Source organism: Lepisma saccharinum, chromosome 14, assembly GCF_977018435.1.
Source record: "Lepisma saccharinum chromosome 14, izLepSacc3.1, whole genome shotgun sequence".
Classification (NCBI taxonomy): domain Eukaryota; kingdom Metazoa; phylum Arthropoda; class Insecta; order Zygentoma; family Lepismatidae; genus Lepisma; species Lepisma saccharinum.
The window spans coordinates 9,138,078-9,157,575 of record NC_139242.1 but is presented as its reverse complement, the minus strand read 5'-3'; the positions used below and the strand labels follow the sequence as shown (position 1 = coordinate 9,157,575).

The window sequence follows — 19,498 nt, the reverse complement described above, 5'->3', positions numbered from 1 at the left end:
AATAAAAAATGTTGCCTGAATAGTATAAATAGTGTTATTTTTGTAAAAATAAGGATAAGCTGTGAAAATGTTTGACATAAAGTCAAAGTTTGTTAAAAATTAAACTCAAAATTAAGTTAAATAGCACACAGTAACATACATTTACTACCTAAATCAATAATCAAAGGGTCCTAGGTTCGTTACCCCGTGATAAAAGCAAATAGTGAAAACTGTAGGCCCCGTCCCTGATAGCTCTCCCTTCTTCATAGTACAGATAAAAAAAACCTGCGCTAAAGCGTCCTGTGCCTTGGGGCAACCCTGAGCGGAATATTAATTGGCGGCGGAAACCGGTTCTACAAGCAACGCATAGCTTCAGAGATTTGACCATTGCTGCGTATTTCCAGACATCCTTTGTTGTCTGGATCAATCCCTTCGCATGCCCTACGGCGTTGCATAGCTTTCTCCTGTTCTTGCGTACTGGTTAACCTTGGAAAAAAAACGGTTCTGAAAATCTACCGACGCGTTCTCTGATTGGTGAATCAGATTCCTTCTTTGTTCTGACGTTGTGACGTCATTTGACCTTGAACGCACACTCCCCAAATTCCTTTCTCCTCTACCTTCTCCGCAGAGCGGAGTCAAAATTCGGAGACAGTATTCTGTCTAGCGTGTGAGACCACCGTGTTTCATAACATGATGCAATTATTACATAGTACTAATTAATAATATTACATATCGCGGGTTCGAGTACCGGGACCGTCCCCAATCGTAATTGGACCTGTACCTACACCCATTACCACCATTCAAAGCGGTTCTTAAACCATAGAAAACTTATTTTCAATACTATAAACATTAATATTAACATTTTATACCTTACATACTTTGCAGTAATAAATATAAAACCATATGCATAGCGTTTTGTACCTCTAATTACCTTCTATATACATATTTTTCATAAAATAAATAAATATTCATAAAAAAGTTATAAACATGCAAATACATAAATGTAAAGTACTCTAAGTACGTGCAAATGAATTCTAAGTACATGCGAATTAATTAAAACCCGTGCAAATTAGTTCTAAGTACATACAAATTAATTGCGAATATTAAATAGCAACATCCGTTATCGTACATCAATACTACTGGCCTGTAATCATACATTTAGTTTTCTCTTTGCTAACTTCCAAACCTATCTCATTAGCTGCTTTCAAAAATATTTTAGCATTATTCTTAGTTGTATTCACATCATCTCCCAGTATGTCAACTTCATCTGCATATGCTAACAGCTGAGTCACGCCCTTTTATTTTAGCCCTTCTTTAGTTTATTTTATCTTCCTAACAGTGTATTCTAAGGCATAATTAAAGAGCAATGGAGATAATGCTTCTCCTTGTTTTAACCCATCATGAATTGTAAATTTGTCAGACATATTAATATCCACACGAATTTTACTTTCTGTTTCACTGGTGCATACTTTTATCATATTAACAAGCTTCTTACGTGTTCCAAACTCGACTAATATATTATATAATTTATCTCTTTTGACTAAATCATAAGCTTTTTTAACATCAATGAATAGCTGATGGACATTTTGATTATATTCCCGCTTTTTCTCAAATGTCTGTCTGATGTGAAGAATTTCATGTGTTACGTTTAAATCCACATTGATAAACACCTAAAATTTCATTAGCATATGGGGTTAGTCTTGCTAAATGAATGTTAGATAACATTTTATATGTTGTTGAAAGTAGAGAAATTCGACGGTAATTATTTCAGTTCAATTTATCACCTTTTTTAAACACAGGAACAATTAACGATTCTTTCCACTGTTGAGGGATTTCTTCTTTATTCCATATTAAACAAATTAATTTATGAATTTGACATATTAACGAATTTCCGCCTTATTTAATTAACTCAGTTGGTATTAAATCAATGCCAGGTGCTTTGTTATTCTTTAGCCTTTTAATAGCATCTTTAACTTCAGTTAAGTTAGGTTCTGGAACTAAAGGTTCTGCTGTGTGCACTTCATTTACTTCTGATTTATCTCCTACATGAACATTTAAAAGGTCATTAAAGTAGTTCTTCCATCTATTTAGAATATCGCTTGGGTCAGCTAGAAAATCACCGTCTTTATCTTTTATCAAGTTTACTTTAGGTTGCCACCCCTTTCTAAATTCATTTACACCTTTATATAAATCTCTGATATTTTTGTTTTTGCTGTTTGTTTCAATTTCGTTAATTTTGCTTTTCAAGTAATCTCTTTTTTTACTTCTTAGCGTGCGGTTAACTTCCCGCTTTATTCTATTATAATTTTTTAGATTTGTATCATCAGAGTTATTTAACCACCTAAGTCTTGCCTGATTTCTTATTTCTATTAGATTATGACATTAATTATAAAAGCATGGCTTACTTTTTCTCGGTTTCTGATATCCTATACTTTCTTTTGCTGCTGATTCTATTGCATTACGTATGTGCTCCCAATTCTTATTTACGTCTGTTTCATTTATATTTTCATCATCATTTAAATCCTGCAAAACATCAAACCTATTTGACAGTTTAATTTGATAATCTTTCTTAATTCTTTCATCAGCAAATTTTCCTGTATTAAAGAAGTCATCTCTTTTCTTAATAAGTAACTATTGAATTTACGGCAAGATGTGTAACAAACTTTCGTTTAGATAAAAACGCATTCTTTAAAATAAGACTTGTTTCATCAAATTCCTTTCAGTAATTTCGGAGAAATTCAATATTATTTTAAAGACGTTCACTGCGCATGACGTAATAATTTCTAAGGTGGTCTCCTGAGTGATTTATAGTCTTTTATTTGAATTTAGTAAACCACAAGATTTTATTGCTCGTATCCGGAATCGAAATATTTAAGCCCTTATTCCCACGATAGCTATGATTAGAGGTTATGTGTTATACTTGAGCCAAGACAACGATACTCTTTTTAAGTATATTTGCATTAGTTAATATTATTAAATATAATACAACCAATGAATACCTCGTTAATAATATTAATAATCTTAAAACGTATCAACATTGTAATCTCAACCAGGGTCTCGCAATATGTAGCTACGCAAATGATTACTGTTAATATTATTATTATATTGCAGGTGTGATAATTTTTGGATCTGACCAGGAGGTGGCTGGAGTGATGAGGGCGGTGAAGAGGAACAACGCGACGGGAAGCTTCTCGTGGATTGGCTCGGATGGTTGGAGCGCTCGGTCCTTGGTGTCGGATGGCAACGAGCAAGAAGTAGAGGGAACATTGTCCATTCAACCGCAGGCGAACCCAGTGATAGGTTTCGAAAGCTATTTTTTGAATTTGACAGTGGAAAATAACCATCGGAATCCCTGGTTTGCGGGTAAGTAATTCTCAAGCTTCTGCTAATTGCATTATCTTTATGCAGTTTGGAATAATTACGAGGGTCACTATTTATATTTTGAGCCTTGGCAACACTGATTGAAGTTAGGCGCGATTTGACGTTTGCACGGAATCGTCTGGCATTATTGACCATAACTTACTTCAAATGTTTTGTCAATAGCTTCATTTGTGTTGTTTATGTTTCCTTGGAGATTGCGCGACAACAATAAAATGGAATTAACTCGTGAACATTTTCGTGCGATGATTTTTACGATTTTCGACGTGGATTGTCAAGACAAGAGTGCATCGATGAACTTACTTCCACATTTGGCGATGAAGCCCCATCCTTTGCCACTGTGAAACGCTGGTATAACGAATTTAATCGTGGCCGCCATTCGCTCACCGACGAGATTCGCGAAGGTCGTCCAAAATCAGTTGTTGTTCAAGAAAACATTGATGCTGTGCAAAACCTAATACTGCAAGATCGTCATGTTTCATACTGTGAGATTGAGGCAACCATAGGCATTAGTTCCACAAGCATATATAAAATATTAAATGATCATTTAGCTGTGAGAAAGGTATGTTCTCGTTGTATCCCACACAATTTGACAAAAACTCAAAAAGACGCTCGCGTCAATTGGTGCAAACAAATGCTCAATAAATACAATCGTGGTGCTTCAAAAGACGTATATAAGATCATGGATATATGCATATGAGCCGGAACGTAAACAGCAGTCGACTGTATGAGTGTTTCAAGATGAACCCAATACAACAAAAGTTTTTCCTCGCTCGAAGCACATCGAAACAAATGGTCGCCTGTTTTTTCGGGAAAACTGATCATGTGGCAACTGTGCCTTTAGAGGAACGTAGAACGGTCAACTCTGAATGGTACACAACAATATGTTTGCCAGTGGTCTTCGGTCAAATACGGAAAACAAACAAACGCCGTCGGATCATTCTTCATCAAGACAATGCCAGCTGTCACACATCTCGTCTAACAACCGACTTTATGAACAGTCAAAAAATCGAATTGATGGGTCATCCGCCGTACAGTCCTGATTTGGCACCCAATGACTTCTTCTTGTTTCCGAATGTCAAGAATAAATTGCGTGGACAACGATTTTCGTCGGCGGGAAACGCCGTTGATGCGTTCAAAAACCATATTATGGAGCTGTCTCAAGAAGATTGGAAAAACTGCTTTGACAAATGGTTCGAACGAATGCAAAAGTGTATTGACCATAAAGGAGAATACTTCGAAAAACAATAAAGCAGTTTTCAATGCCAAATTCCTGTTTTTTCATTGTTAGGCTCGAAATAATTAGTGACCCTCGTATGTTCAATTGGGAAAATTTGTTACTGGAAATTTTCGTTAGCCTTAAACGAAGGTTAGTGCACTAGTAACGAATTCCATTACAATGTTTAGATGTGGTGATTACAACGATATATATATATATAATGTACTAGCTGATTACCCGACGTTGCCCGGGTGTTTAATGAATTCTAACTATAGCGAGAAATGTAACTAATTTTATTTACAGGTATTTACAAGTATAAGTACAGTATACAAATTATAAAGTAATATCTTTTACAAATTAACTATAATATAAACTTAACAGTTTATGAACAACATTCTTAGTTCCACCTCCAAGAGAAAGAATAAATAAATTGAACGGAATTGGGAGTGACATTATTCATCTTAGTAACCCCGAAAACTATGGATTCCACACTAATATCGGTCGTTTTACATGTCACTCCCTTCCCACCCCCAGCCCTAGCGGTGCAATGGCTGTCTAGGAGTTGAAAGGCATTAGAAGTGTAACTATTATCTTAGCGACCCAGAAAACTATGGATTCTACATTAATATCGGTCGTTTTCTATTATTTTAACATGTAACCCCTTCCCACCCCCTCACCCTAGGGGTGACAGGGTTGTATTTTAATTGAATAGCATTGGAAGTGTCACTATTCATCTTATCGACCAAGAAAACTACGGATTCCACATTAATGTCGGTTTTTTATATGTCACTCCCTTCCCACCCCACCCCTAGGGGTGCCGGGGGTGTCTAGGAGTTCAACGGCATTGGGTGTGTCGCTATTCATCTTATCGACCCCGAAGCCTATGGATTTCACACTAATATTGGTCGTTTTCGATTCCCACACCCCATCCCTAGGGGTGCCAGGGGTGTCTTATCCCCATAGTATTTCATTCCAGATTGTAAGTCATATGTGTACTAAGTTTGGTCAACGTGAATATCACCAATTAGCTTAGACACTCCGAAAGGTATGGATTCGACACTAATCTAGGTTATTTTTGACATTTTACTTTTCACCCCCTCTCAACCCCCATCCCTGTAGGTGATGAGATTGAGTTGAACGGTATTCGGAGTCTCACTTAGCGACCCAGAAAACTATCTATTCCACGTTAATATCAGTCGTTTTCGAGTATTTTTGCATGTCACCCCCGCCCACCCCCACCCCTAGGAGTGCCAGGGTTGTCTTACCTCCACAGTATTGCTTACAAGATTGCAAGTGATACGCGTGCCAAGTTTGGTTGAAATCGCACCAGCCGTTCGAGAGTTATGGCGGAACAAACACAGATACAGACACACACACACACACACACACACACATCCATTTTAATATATTAATACTCGCGTACCTTCGACGTGGTCTTTGGCCACGTCTTATACGCTCGCATGTGTGACCTTCGGCCACGTTGCCAGTGGCGTCACTAGGCCATCTGCTTTGGGGGGGCTGCAACCAGATACATGACTTACTACTATTGTAAATATTTTTAATGTTTGAAAATAGCAAAGTGATTAATAAGACAATAATATATAACAAGCATAAGGAATTAAAACTAACATAGACTTACTGCATTAATTTTTATGAAAACCGATGGATATTCTTGTCCTGTTTTTCTAATGCTGGTTAACTATGTCTTTATGTATCAGCTGTACTCTGCGGTTCGAATTTCTTGCAAAATTATCAATAACACAATCCACACACAATTCATGACACTCTTCCTTTTCCGATTTCCGATTTCAGGCGCTTACTTCGAATAATAAATTTGTCCATTGTTGTACGAACAACAGTAAATGTCACAAAAAGCTTTGATAACAAATACACAATATCACAAACTCCGTAACAGAAAACGCACCACTACCGTTTCCTCGCGTAGCGACCATTGTGAAAATAGAACAAATGACGGCGATCGTTTGCACTGTTGCCAGCTAAAGACATGATGTGTTAGATGTAACATCGTGGTTTAAAAAAAACTATGTCACAACGAAACGAGTCTTTCCCAGAATATGTATCTAGAGGTATGTTCCAGCATTAACAATTGTTCAAATATGTTTTCTCGAAATACTGTATGTAATAATAGCTAAAAATTGGGGGGGCTTATCGAGGGATTGGGGGGGCTGAAGCCCCCTCCAAATGGGCCTAGCGACGCCACTGCACGTTGCTAACGCAATTACGTTATAGATGGGGATCCTCAATGATCTTAATGACTGAAAATATCTGCATGTTGTATTGGATGAAGGGGAACAAGTGTATAAGTTTGACAATTTGAAAAGTTTAGAAAAAAATTTTGTGCGTGTACTCTAATATTGTACAAATATTCAACACGTTATTGTCTATTTTCATAATAATAAACTTGGTAAATATTGTCTGTTTCAAAATGGTTAGATATTTCATATAAACGAATTGAATAGCGACACTACATTGAAAAAGCAGTACTTATGTTTTTGTCATTTTCACATATTTAAACGTAACTTAAAAATAATTGTTTTCCGTCATTTCGTGGATTCCCCGACGTGCTTCGCTTATTTAGAAAGTTATGAAAGTAACTTTGTTTGTGTGCGAGCTCTAATATGGCACATACTTACAAAATGTATATACGAAATATTCAAAATTGTCTACTTTCTTAATAATAAAGTGAGTAAGCAATAACCGTTTCAAGATAGTTAGTTTGATTTTTTACATAAACGAATTTAATAGCGACATTAAATTGAGAAAGCAATATTTACGTCGTTTGTCATTTTCACATTTGTAAACTTAATTGAAAAATAATTGTTTTCCGTCATTCCTCTCAAATTCCTACCTCTCCTCTGTAATAAATTCTCAAGCTCATTTTTTGAAATTCGAAAAGTCTAGCATTTTTCACTTACAGTAGTTTCCGGGGTGAAAATAAACTTTCTTTAAGTTCCCTAGTATTCATTTTTAAGATAATACACTAAATATATACTGCACAAAACTTGAAACCTAACTTAAGGTGAAGGTAAATCTAGTTATATGTAACTTACTATCCATCAATGTTCATTTGTTTTTTCAGCAAGAAAATTAAGGAAATATATATTTTATCTTCACCTGGCAGATTCAGCCCATAATTTTCTACGGTATATTGTTAGAATCTCTTATTGTGCACCGAATAATTTTTAAAGAACATGAGCCACACACTTAGTTTTCTTCTGGTAGTCAACTCCCCTAACAAAATTTATTTTCTGTAAGGTACGGACAATTGACACGAATATTTTACCTGACGTCAATACTTGAAAAATATGACATTAAGGTATCATTTTCAACGTCTGTTTCCAAGGTCAATTACAGGCATGGTTAGCACGACAGTATTGCATGTCTAAAAAAAATTTCATTAAAATAACCATAATGTAGCTCTTTTCGAATTTGGAGTACTAATTAAGTAAGTTATACAGGACTGTTTATGTTATCTCTGGACTAAATCTTCTTATGTAGTTGTCTCTTGTCTGATACATGTTTTCTAACTAGGAATTTAATCATATGTGATGATGATTATCTCGAGGATAATAAAAAAGTTTTCGAAGGCACTAAAAACACTCAACTAAGCACTGAAAGATACAAAGTGCAAATTACTTTAATTGTTACGTATTATTTTCTTGGGCACCATGTGTCGCCTCAGTCGAATATGACCGTGTACATTTTTAATCTAACATTGCAACATCTGTGCTTACATTAATCAGTGTGTTTCATAAAAATCCAAACACATGCAGGAGATTTGTTGTTATTTTAGATATCAAGATTAATTATTTTTAAATTTCGTTTGCAATTTGAAAACTATTTAAACAAGGTATGTCAATTTCAAATTTTATTTTTGTATGTAGAAGTTGTAAAAGCCACGAGGGGAAAATGGTGCACAACGTAATGTTATGTGTGCATGGGCTCTAATATGGTACAAATATTGTCTATTTTCTTAATAATAAACTAAATAAGTAATATCCGTTTCAAGATAGTTAGTAGGATGTATTGCATAAAATAATTCAATAGCTACACTAAATCGGGTAAGCAATATTTTACGTCTTTTGTCATTTTCTCATTTTTAAACGTAATTGAAAAATAATTGTTTTCTGTCATTCCCTTCGAATCCCTACCTCTCCCCTGTAATAAATTCTCATGCTCATGTTTTGCAATTCGAAACATCTAGCATAATGCCCTTACAGTAGTTTTCGGTGTGAGAATAAACTTTATTTAAGTTCCCTAGCAACGTCCGTTTCCATACTCAACAACAAGCACGGCAAGCTCTAAAGAATTGTTTGTTATTATACCTATAAACATTAAGTTGAAATAAGCATGATGTAGATATTTTCGCATTCAGTATACCAATATATACGTAATTGTATCTGGCTGCATTGATTTTCTTCTTATGTAGATGTCACCCTTGTTTGAGGCACCTTTTCAAAACAGGGAGTTCATTCATTTTTGTGTGATCTGTGAGAAATATAATGTAGCCAGACAAATAATAATTAATAGAAACAATGCGTGCTTCAAAAAATGCCCGTGGAAATGGTTGCTAAGGATATTAAGAAATGACATTTTCTCCCATAAAGAAGGGATAATTGAGGGATTTTTAATTTTCTCCGTCGTTTGGGACGATTTCATGGGGGGTTGTAATCGGGCACTTTTCGCCTCCAGGGCTTCCTTCTTGGAGAAAAGTTATGTAAGAGTCATTCCATGCCAAATCAACACAGATATGTGCAATTTCCAACCTGACCATCACCGATTTTCATGAAATTTGGGGAATTGAAACTATGCATAGAACTTAGTAACTATGATAATTTTTAGTTTCGCTTGTCTTGTAATTGTTAAATTATTCAAGGTTAAAGTTTGCATAAATTGCCCTTTTTGAGCCCGCTTAGCTGTACTAAATGTGAAGAGGAACAAGTGTATAAGTTTGATAATTTAAATTGTTTAAAAAATAACTTTATGTGTGTACTCTAATATTGTACAAATATTCAACATATTATTGTCTATTTTCTTAATAATAAACTGGCTAAATATTGTCCGTTTCAAAATAGATATTTCATATAAACGAATTGAATAGCGAAACTACATTGGAAAAGCAGTATTTACGTCTTGTGTCATTTTCACATTTTTAAACGTAATTTGAAAATAATTGTTTCCGTCATTTCGTGCGTTCACCGACGTGGTTCGCTTATTTAGAAAGTTTTGAATGTAACTTTGTGTGTGTGTGTACGGGCTCTAATATGGTACAAATATACAAAATATTCAGAATTGTCTACTTTCTTAATAATAAAGTGAGTAAGCAATAACCATTTCATGATAGTTAGTTAGATTTATTGTATAAACGAACTTAATAGCGACATTAAATTGTAAAAGCAATATTTACATCTTTTGTCATTTTCACATTTGTAGACAAAATTGAAAAATAATTGTTTTCCGTCATTCCCCTCAAATTCCTACCTCTCCTCTGTAATAAATTCTCATGTTCATGTTTTGAAATTCGAAAAGTCTATCATAATTCCCTTACAGTAGTTTTCGGGGTGAAAATAAACTTTCTTTAAGTCCCCTAGCAACGTCCGTTTCCATGGACAGCAACAAGCACGGCAAGCTCTAAAGAATTGTTTGTTATTATGCCTCTAAACATTTAGTTAAAGAAGCACGATGTACATAATATTTTCGCATTGAATATAACAATATGTACTGAATCTTCTTCTTATGTAGATGTCACCCTTATTTGAGGCACCTTTTCGAAACCAGGAGTTTATTGATCTGTGATAAATATAATGTCAGCTAGACAATTAAGAATTGAAGGAAACAATGTGAGCTGCGAAAAGGGCTTGCTAAGGACGTGAAAAAGGGCATTTTCACCGTTAAAAATAGCTAATTAAGAGCTTTTTTAATTTTATCGGTCTTTTGGGACGATTTCATGGGGGTCGTATTCGGGCATTTTTCGGCTCCGGAGTTTCCTCCATGGAGAACATTTACGTAAGTGGGTCAGTCAGTGGTGGGATTGGGGCTTTATATACTATATTGGATTAAGACTCAATTAAAAAAGGTTTTTAGAAAATTAGTTCAATCCTGAGGAGGAAAATGGTTCACGGAATTAGAAGAAAACACACATTTTTTTAAAAAAAAGTAAAGTGCTCAGCACCACGCCATGAAGGCGTATAGGGGATGTAGGGGTAACGCCCCACACTTTCTTGATCCGATCATGAGTGGGGGTGATGTGATCAGCATCACGCCCCTGACCGCCTTTACACCCCAGGGTTTCCCCCAGGTACCCATGTTATTCGACGCTGGGTGGGCGCCGGGGCCGCTTCCAACGTTATAAAAGTTCCCAGATTTGAACCGGCCGGGGATCGAACCCGGGACCTTGAGCATGGTAGTCAGACGCATTACCGACTGAGCCACCGCGGCCACTGAAAACACAAATTTTACAAATATTATTTTCAACTTCTCAAGTTGCAACTTATTACTGTTTTTCACTAATTGCACATGTTATTGTACTCGTATACTCACTTCATTGATCCGTTTGGTATGAAATCTAGAAATTCTGAATATGACTGCTTGCCCTAAGCTATGTTAAAACATGCTAATAGATAGTGACTACTGATATTGAGAGCTACATGTATCACATGTCTTGCGGTAACATTACATCGATTTAGTAATTTCTGGGAAAACAATTCTATAATTGTGTTACAGAAATAGTATCAGCAATGTAAATAATAGTAAAACATTGTTCGTGAAAAATAAGAATACTAATCAAGATATATTCTAAAAAATTATCGTCATGAAACATAAAGAGGGCAGAATAGCAGTGATGTTCGCTACTTGGATTAAAACAATCTGGTATGTAATGCATTGTTCAGTCAACTTCCCTTCAGAAATACTTATTAGATACATGGAAAAATATAGCAATGATTACATAAAATAATCCACCATAAAAGTTACCTCTTAAGGTCAGGTCATCCCTGTTTGTAAATTTCATAGCACAACACTGATATTACTGAATACACTCCATATCTTTAAAATATATTTATAGTGCATCAATTGTAGTACGTTAAATGTAACTTTAAAAGTTAAGCTTCAAGGTGTCCCGGGTTCGATACTCAGTGGAGGCACATATAGTGGTTCGGATCCCACTTTAAACGGTAGGTCCAGTCCCAATTTGCCTTACTGTGCATAAAGTGGACGTAAAACACCAATTCTATCAATCAAAGTTAAGCTGAATAAAATAATCACTTACTTCATGTTTCTAGATAATTTAAGAACGACAGGTCGTAGCTTTGAATTTATGGCAGTTGTCATGATCACAGTAATAATTACAATCTTTATCCACCTTCTGACAAACATACTATATATCGGTGTGTTCATATGATACTGCAGTGGACCTTGGCCACTAATATTGCTGATACGTAGTTTCATTTCTAAGTTTAAGTAAATGTAGTCTAAACATATATAGGCCGAATTTGAAGATTTTGCAAAATAGAAAAATCGGTTATTGTCTGCTATCTTTCTACAGCTTTAAATCGCAATGAATATCAAATCTGGCCAACTCCAATAAAGCATCTACCTGCTGTAAAAATTTCAAGTTACAAGGCTTGGGCAAATATTGATTGATTGATTGATTGATTTCCTTTCTTTTACTTCGCCTTTTGTGCAACTTTTGGCTAATTTGCGAAGATGTGGATAAGTGATGATATGATGAAATTGATAAATGTACACTCACAAATACCCATGCCCTGACCGGGATTCGAACCCAGGACCCCGGGCCTCGTAGCGTGTTGTGCTAACCACTCCGCCATGGGAGGCTAGCTACTTGGGCAAATATGAATTATAATTTGTACATTGGGATCCATGAGTATTACCGTGCAATTATCCATGATTATTTTAATTATTTTTACTCTTACATCCTAAGTGTTTTTTTAAGCGATTGAATTTTATGTAGGCTATACTGGTGCAGAACTTGTCAACCGCTTATTTTGAGTTTTGTTTCAATTCTTGAAGATCTTATTGGGTCAAATGAAGTGCACGGACATTGTGTAGGACAATTTGCACGGCAATACTCATAGATTCCACTGTACCTGGTGCCATCTGGTGTGGGAACAAGTGTGGTATTGGGAGGTTGGCGACACTGTCCAAACTCAGTTACACCACCTCCCGGTTATTGCTGTGGAGTGAGTTAGTCGTTAGAACGATGAGTGAATGAAAGGCGCACGTGAGTATCGATCAACACATTGCAAACGAATTCCTCACGAAAGAAGGCTGTAAAAAGTCTGAAATTTGTGCCAGATTGAAACAACAATACACTGAGAATATGTTGTCAGATGTTGTTGAATGTAAGTTGTACATTACCTTTAAGAAGGGTAGGAAAATTGCGTAAAGTGAATCGCATGCCTGCTGGACCAAGATGTCCTTAACACTTGAGAAAATATTGCCAAGCTTTTCCTTGGACTCCTAAGAAATACTGCACCTGGATTTTTCTTACGCAGCATTGTACAATTGTTGCAGAATATTTTTGCAAGTTTCCTCGAAGGGCCAGTGAAGACCGTGCAACGTCCTCTGTCGTCCTCACTGAGGCAGGCAGGCATAGATATCTCTCTCACAATTCCGTCGTTTCAAGATTACCCATAATGCTAACCTTTTCCTCCAGCGGTGTCATGTGACTGTTAATTGTTCTCAGGGTTCGGGTGTATGTTGCCAGTTGAAAGGGTAGCGCCAAAGGCTGGACCAGAGCGATACACAGGATAGACTTTAACATATAAAATTTTATTTAACAACAAAGTTCAGAACGAAAAACTTAAACAAACACAGAGAGGTTATTCAAAGGATAAACTTAGTCCATTCATAATTTACCAGAGTCTAACTCCCTTCTTGGTGTTTGGTCTCTCGCCGTAGCGGAGCGCACCTTCTCTCGCCCGCAGGCGGAGTCTAACTAACTTGCCACCTAAGCTTTGGCCTTTATATAGGGTCTGCGACACTAGCGAAGACGGGTGGAGAAGTAATAAACTAATAAAAGTATATTCCTAAAATAAGTTCCCCAAAATATAGGTGGAACTCATCTTTAAAATTTAGATAAATCTCAAATTCTTATATTCTTAGAATGGTCATGAAAATAGAGGTGCGACTCGTACAGTTTTTGACGAGACGGGTTCGTTACAATAACCCCTCCCTTCGGGGAAAATCTTTTGATTTAAAATGAATGAAAGAGATTTGATTAGAAAATTAACCTTACAACAATTAAACATATGTTCTCTTACAGAACTCTAGAAAGATTATACTATAAATGTCACATAAGATAAATTGTCACAACTTCTTTCACATTAAAACAAGTTAACGAAGAAAAATGCTTAGTTCAGAACTATTAGTAATAAGAGTTGAACATAACTCATTTTACATTAAATCAAATGTTCATAACAAAAGTCCTTCTTGCTTTAAAAATTTAATAAATGGAAACCTCGGATTTTCTGCTTCCTGAGGATGGAAATAGTTTTCACATAAGGCATCGGCTTGCCTTTTAAAATGGCCTTCAACTGAGTTGCCAACAATGCTTCGTCTCCCTTCCAGTTCAGCTCATCAGAAGGTTTAATTTTGTTTGTTTCAGTTCGGACATCCTGACAAACCTGGGGTACGACGTCTTTCTTCTTAGTGACCTTCATGGGTGGGACGACTGACAGCTCTCCCGCCTTGGCAATTGGTTTCAGGGTATCCCAAGCTTGTTCTGCATGAGTCAGGTCTCACATGGTAGACTGCAGTTTCCTGTTTTCGGTTTCTAACTGTCGAACTTTATCGATCCACACTAGAAGTTCAGCATTCGAACCGGCTCCTGGTTCTTCAGTTCCTTTCTCCTGGCTTCTTGTTTCAGCTGGGGAAGTATCTTCAAGTACACTCAACAGTCTGGGAACCACAACAGTCTTAGGTTTCAGCCCATCACGTGCCATTGTTTTTGCTTGAACTGGCGTACTGGTGCCAACTAATTTTGCACAGGTTTGCACTGGTTTACTTAATTTAGGCACTACTTTGGTTAAGTCCATTACTCCTGGATGGGAAGGGGAGTAGGGTAAGACACTGTATCCACGATTGACATCTTCAGTGGCGATGCTCCGGATTAGCGATCCCTTGAGACGTGACATCCAATTTCTTCCTCTTTGGGTGGTCTCCGGATCCTTGGCGGGGGGAGGTATAATCCGGATCTGCCTAGGTTGTTGCTCTTTTCGGACGAGGTGACACTGGGGTTTTGGTATCGTCTCACACCATATCTTCATCCGGGGATTGCCTCGTTTTAACTGTTCTCTCAGGCGTTTAACGTCGGGAAACATCTTCAAAGCTTTATCCATCCTGAAATCCGGATCACAAGCAGCACGAGGTTTACGCTGAGTAGACTCAACCTCATCTGATTCATAACTAGACTAAACACTTACTAAATACAAGAGAAACAACAGCTGTGTGACATTAACGCCACCTACTGACAACCTGGCAATACCTAATTTACAGGATTGATTAATTCAATACAAACTTCACAGTGTTGCCCTTGCACTCTAAAAGTTAAACACAAAACCACTAACAAAATCACTTCTTAAATTATTGTTTATAACTTTTCCTTCTTTGTTTACAAAGGATATCTATAAGTATTTTGGCAGAATGAGCACGTATTACATCGTAACGGCTTCTCCTAAAATTCTTAAGTCTCTATACTTGGGATTTTTATTGATTGATTGATTGATTTAAAATTTATGGGTGCGTCGGCACTTAAGGCCATTTTGCACCCTTCTATGTATACGGGGAAATATCCCCTTGACTGAAAACTAAAAAAGGGGGGTAAATAGCCCCTTGGGAAAAACTAAAAGTGCAGGTTGTAAAATGACCTGCACGAGACAAACACAACACATTAAAAAGTCAGAACAAACAAACTAAAAACTTCCTTACAGACGGTGGAAGAGTCCAGCTCTTCGCAGAAAACTAAAAACATTTGATAAAATACTGCTGTCATCACCCAAGAGGGATGACAAACAGCCGGAAAGGTTAAAAGTCTGCCTTTGTTAAGCAAGATCGACACATTCAACGAGAATGTGTCGAATGCTTAAAATAACATTACAAACACGACACAATGGAGGGTCCAGCCCTTGTAGCAAGTGACTATGCGTAAGATGGCTGTGTCCTAGACGCATGCGGGTAAGAATAACTTCTTCTCGCCGAGAGGGGCGGGACGAGGAACACAAGCACCTATGGTGAGCTTGACAGCGTGAAGCTTGTTCCCCGTTTCCGTATCCCACTCGGCCTGCCATGTGTCAAGAAGGCATCAACGGAACACATTCTGCAGGTCGCTAGCTGGCAAAAGGTGGACGAGAACGTCGCCATCTGCATCAGCAGACTTGGCGACGGCATCAGCTGCTTCGTTCCCCTGGATGCCCACGTGGCTAGGGACCCAACAGAAGTGTACATTCGCACTGGCAGATAAGGACACAAGCCGTCTGAATATGCGTTGCGCTACCGGATTCCGGGAATACGGCGAATCCAGAGTCTGCAACACGCTGGTCGAATCATTGCACACAAGGACTTTCTTCAGACCATTGACGTCTGCAAAGTCCAGTGCCTTTAGAATGGCGTACAACTCTGCCGTATAGATGGAACAGGCAGGATGTAGCGAGTAACTGGAACTTTGAGGGTCTAGGACGAAGGCGCAACCAATTGATTCGACTGTTTGGGACCCATCCGTGTAAAACACACTACAATTGGGGTTCATCGCACGTAGTTCTTAAACCCGTTGCTGGTATACAACCATTTGTGTTTCTGCTTTTGGAAGGGCAGTCAGAGAAAAATCGATGGAAGGTGCAGGAAACTCCCAGGTAGGGAGAAACGGAATGAGTGGAAAGACGCCAGGAAGATCACTGTCAACACCAAGTGCTGACAGGATCTCGTCTGCACGAACACCAAATGGTCTAGTGACACTAGGGTGGAGGCGATACCTTGCCAGCCTACCCTCGTCTGACACGGCATGATAGGATGAATGTGAGAGCATCGAGCGAAGATGGAGGAAGTAGTTCACTACCAGCCGCTGTCTTCGCAGAGACAGCGACGGCTCAGATGCCTCTACGTATAAACTGGCGACTGGACTGGTACGAAAGGCACCAGTGCACACACGTATACCAGCATGGTGGACGGTGTCTAGGATGCGAAGTCTAGATGGGTGGGCAGAAGAATACACAACACATCCATAATCAAGCTTCGACCTGATGAGTGCACGGTACAGGCGAAGCAGTACCGTCCTATCAGCACCCCAAGAAGTATGAGATAAAACGCGTAAAAGGTTGAGAACTCGAAGACAAGAGAACTTTAACTGGCGAAGGTGAGGTAGCCATGTTAATTTCTTATCGAAAATGAGGCTCAGGAAGCGGACCTCATTCACGAAGCACAGGGGAGATTTCCCCATGTACAGGTCAGGATCTACATGACATGTACCCTGACGACAAAAGTGGACACACACGGATTTCTTGGATGAGAAGGTGAAACCTGTTTGGGAGGACCACTCAACCAAGCGGTTTATCGTCAGTTGGAGTTAACGAGAAGCTGACGCGAGATTCCGTGAGCGACAAAAGATCGTGAGGTCGTCTACATACAGAAGACCATGTACAGGGGCAACAATGCTTGCCATAACACTGTTCACTGCTATGGCAAACATAGTCACACTAAGTACGCTGCCCTGCGGGACACCGTTCTCTTGTTCGTGAAGATCCGAAAAGGAGTTCCCAACACGTACTCGGAAAAAAACGATCAGATAAAAAGTTTTGAATAAAGTACGCCATATGGCCACGGACGCCACAAGAATGGAGCTGCTTTATGATGCCAAAGCGCCAAGTTGTGTCATATGCTTTTTGGAGGTCAAAGAAAACTGCAACTAAATGTTCCTTGTTGAGGAATGCGTCCTGAATGTGTGTTTCCAGCTGAACCAGATGGTCCAATGTGGAACGGTTGGAGCGAAAACCACATTGAAAATTATTTATCAAACAGTTTTCCTCCAAAAACCAGATGAGACGCTTGTTGATCATGCGTTTCATCAACTTTCACACACAGCTAGTTAAGGCAATAGGCCTATAACTCGAGGCTGCGGTGCGTTGTTTACCTGGTTTCAGGATGGGAACGATAATTGCTTCTTTCCAGGAGGTAGGGAAAGAGTCCTCCAACCAAAGCCTGTTGAATACCGCCAGAAGGAAATGTTTTGCTCCAATGGCCAGATGACGAAGCATCTCATAGTGGATCTTTTCCACTCCAGGAGCTGTATTCTTAGAATCTCGAAGCGCCTGATCGAACTCCCATTCAGTGAAAGGAGAGTTGTATGGCGTCGTTCCTGACGGTCCTTCTCACGGCGGAAACGTGGTTCATAATTTTCTGAGCTAGACGCATCAGAAAACTGTGTGGCCAAGATATTAGCTATGTCTCCGGAATCTGTGTACAACGTCCCATCGTGCTCCAGACCCCCCTGGATGCGACGTACTTTGGTCCAAACGGCTTTCGACGAAGCCTGCTTCGTCAGAGAAGACACGCATAGGACCCAGCACGCCTTCTTACTGGCTCGAATGAGCCGACGGGTACGGGCACGTTTAATACGGAACTGCTCGAGCTTTGTGGCAGTGTGGTTCCTCTTGAATCGATCTAGGGCATGATTGCGGTCCTTGATGGCTGCACTGATCTCCGCAGTACACCAGGAAACTAGGCGTCGCCTCGCAGGTCCACTGGGATGTGGAATGGAGGTGCGTGCAGCATCATGCACTCGTGACACAAATATATCTAAGGCGTCGATGGCTGTCAAAGTCGACGCAAGATCGACTTCATTGTCCATTGCACGCACGAAGGCACCCCAGTCGGCCCGACTGAGATGCCAGTGAGGGTGTTGTTCACGTGAGTGCTGGAGGTGTTCGAAAATTAGAAATAGTGGGAAGTGATCACAAGTCCAACGCAGAGTATGTGCCTGAGGAAGGACTGAAATATGTGGGAGTCCCATCGTTCAGCAACGTTAAAGCTGATGACTCACGGAATTGATCTACAATTTCACCCCGGTGCTCTGTACGAACGGATGCCCACAAACGATGGTAGGAATTAAAATCTCCCAAAAGAACTACAGGAGACAGAAGTTTTTCGAATATAGAAAGGATGTCCTCAAGAGGCATACTAGTATAATTGATGTTCGTACACATAGAGGTGCTGACTGTGCCAGTGACCATTATTTAGTAATAGCTAAATTAAGAGAAAGACTCTCAGTGATAAATCATAAGCAACAAAATCTAAAAGTTATAAAATTTGATACAGGAAAGTTTACTCATGAAAGAATTAAGAAAGATTACCAAATTAAACTGTCAAATAGATTTGATGTCTTGCAGGATTTAAATGATGATGAAAATATAAATGAAACAGACGTAAATAAGAATTGGGAGCACATACGTAATGCAATAGAATCAGCAGCTAAAGAAAGTATAGGATACCAAAAACCCAGAAAAAGTAAGCCATGGTTTGATAATGAATGTCATAATCTAATAGAAATAAGAAATCAGGCTAGACTTAGGTGGTTAAATAACTCTGATGATACAAATCTAAACAATTATAATAGAATAAAGCGAGAAGTTAACCGCACGTTTATTAGTAAAAAAAGAGATTAGTTGAAAAGCAAAATTAACGAAATTGAAACAAACAGCAAAAATAAAAATATCATTTATATGAAGGTGTAAATGAGTTTATAAAGGGGTGGCAACCTAAAGTAAACTTGATAAAAGATAAAGACGGTGATTTTCTAGCTGACTCAAGCGATATTCTAAATAGATGGAAGAACTACTTTAATGACCTTTGAAATGTCCATGTAGGAGATAAATCAGAAGTGAATGAAGTACA

At 38.3% G+C, this 19,498-nt stretch overlaps 1 protein-coding gene across 1 annotated transcript in view; it reads left to right on the top strand.

Moving 5' to 3' along the window:
* mtt (mangetout) overlaps positions 1-19,498 on the top strand; it is a 390,272-nt gene that overhangs the window by 160,645 nt on the left and 210,129 nt on the right. The window contains exon 5 of the mRNA XM_083135134.1: positions 3,091-3,342. Within this exon, the coding sequence (XP_082991260.1) occupies positions 3,091-3,342 (252 nt within the window). The remainder of the gene's footprint in view (positions 1-3,090; positions 3,343-19,498) is intronic.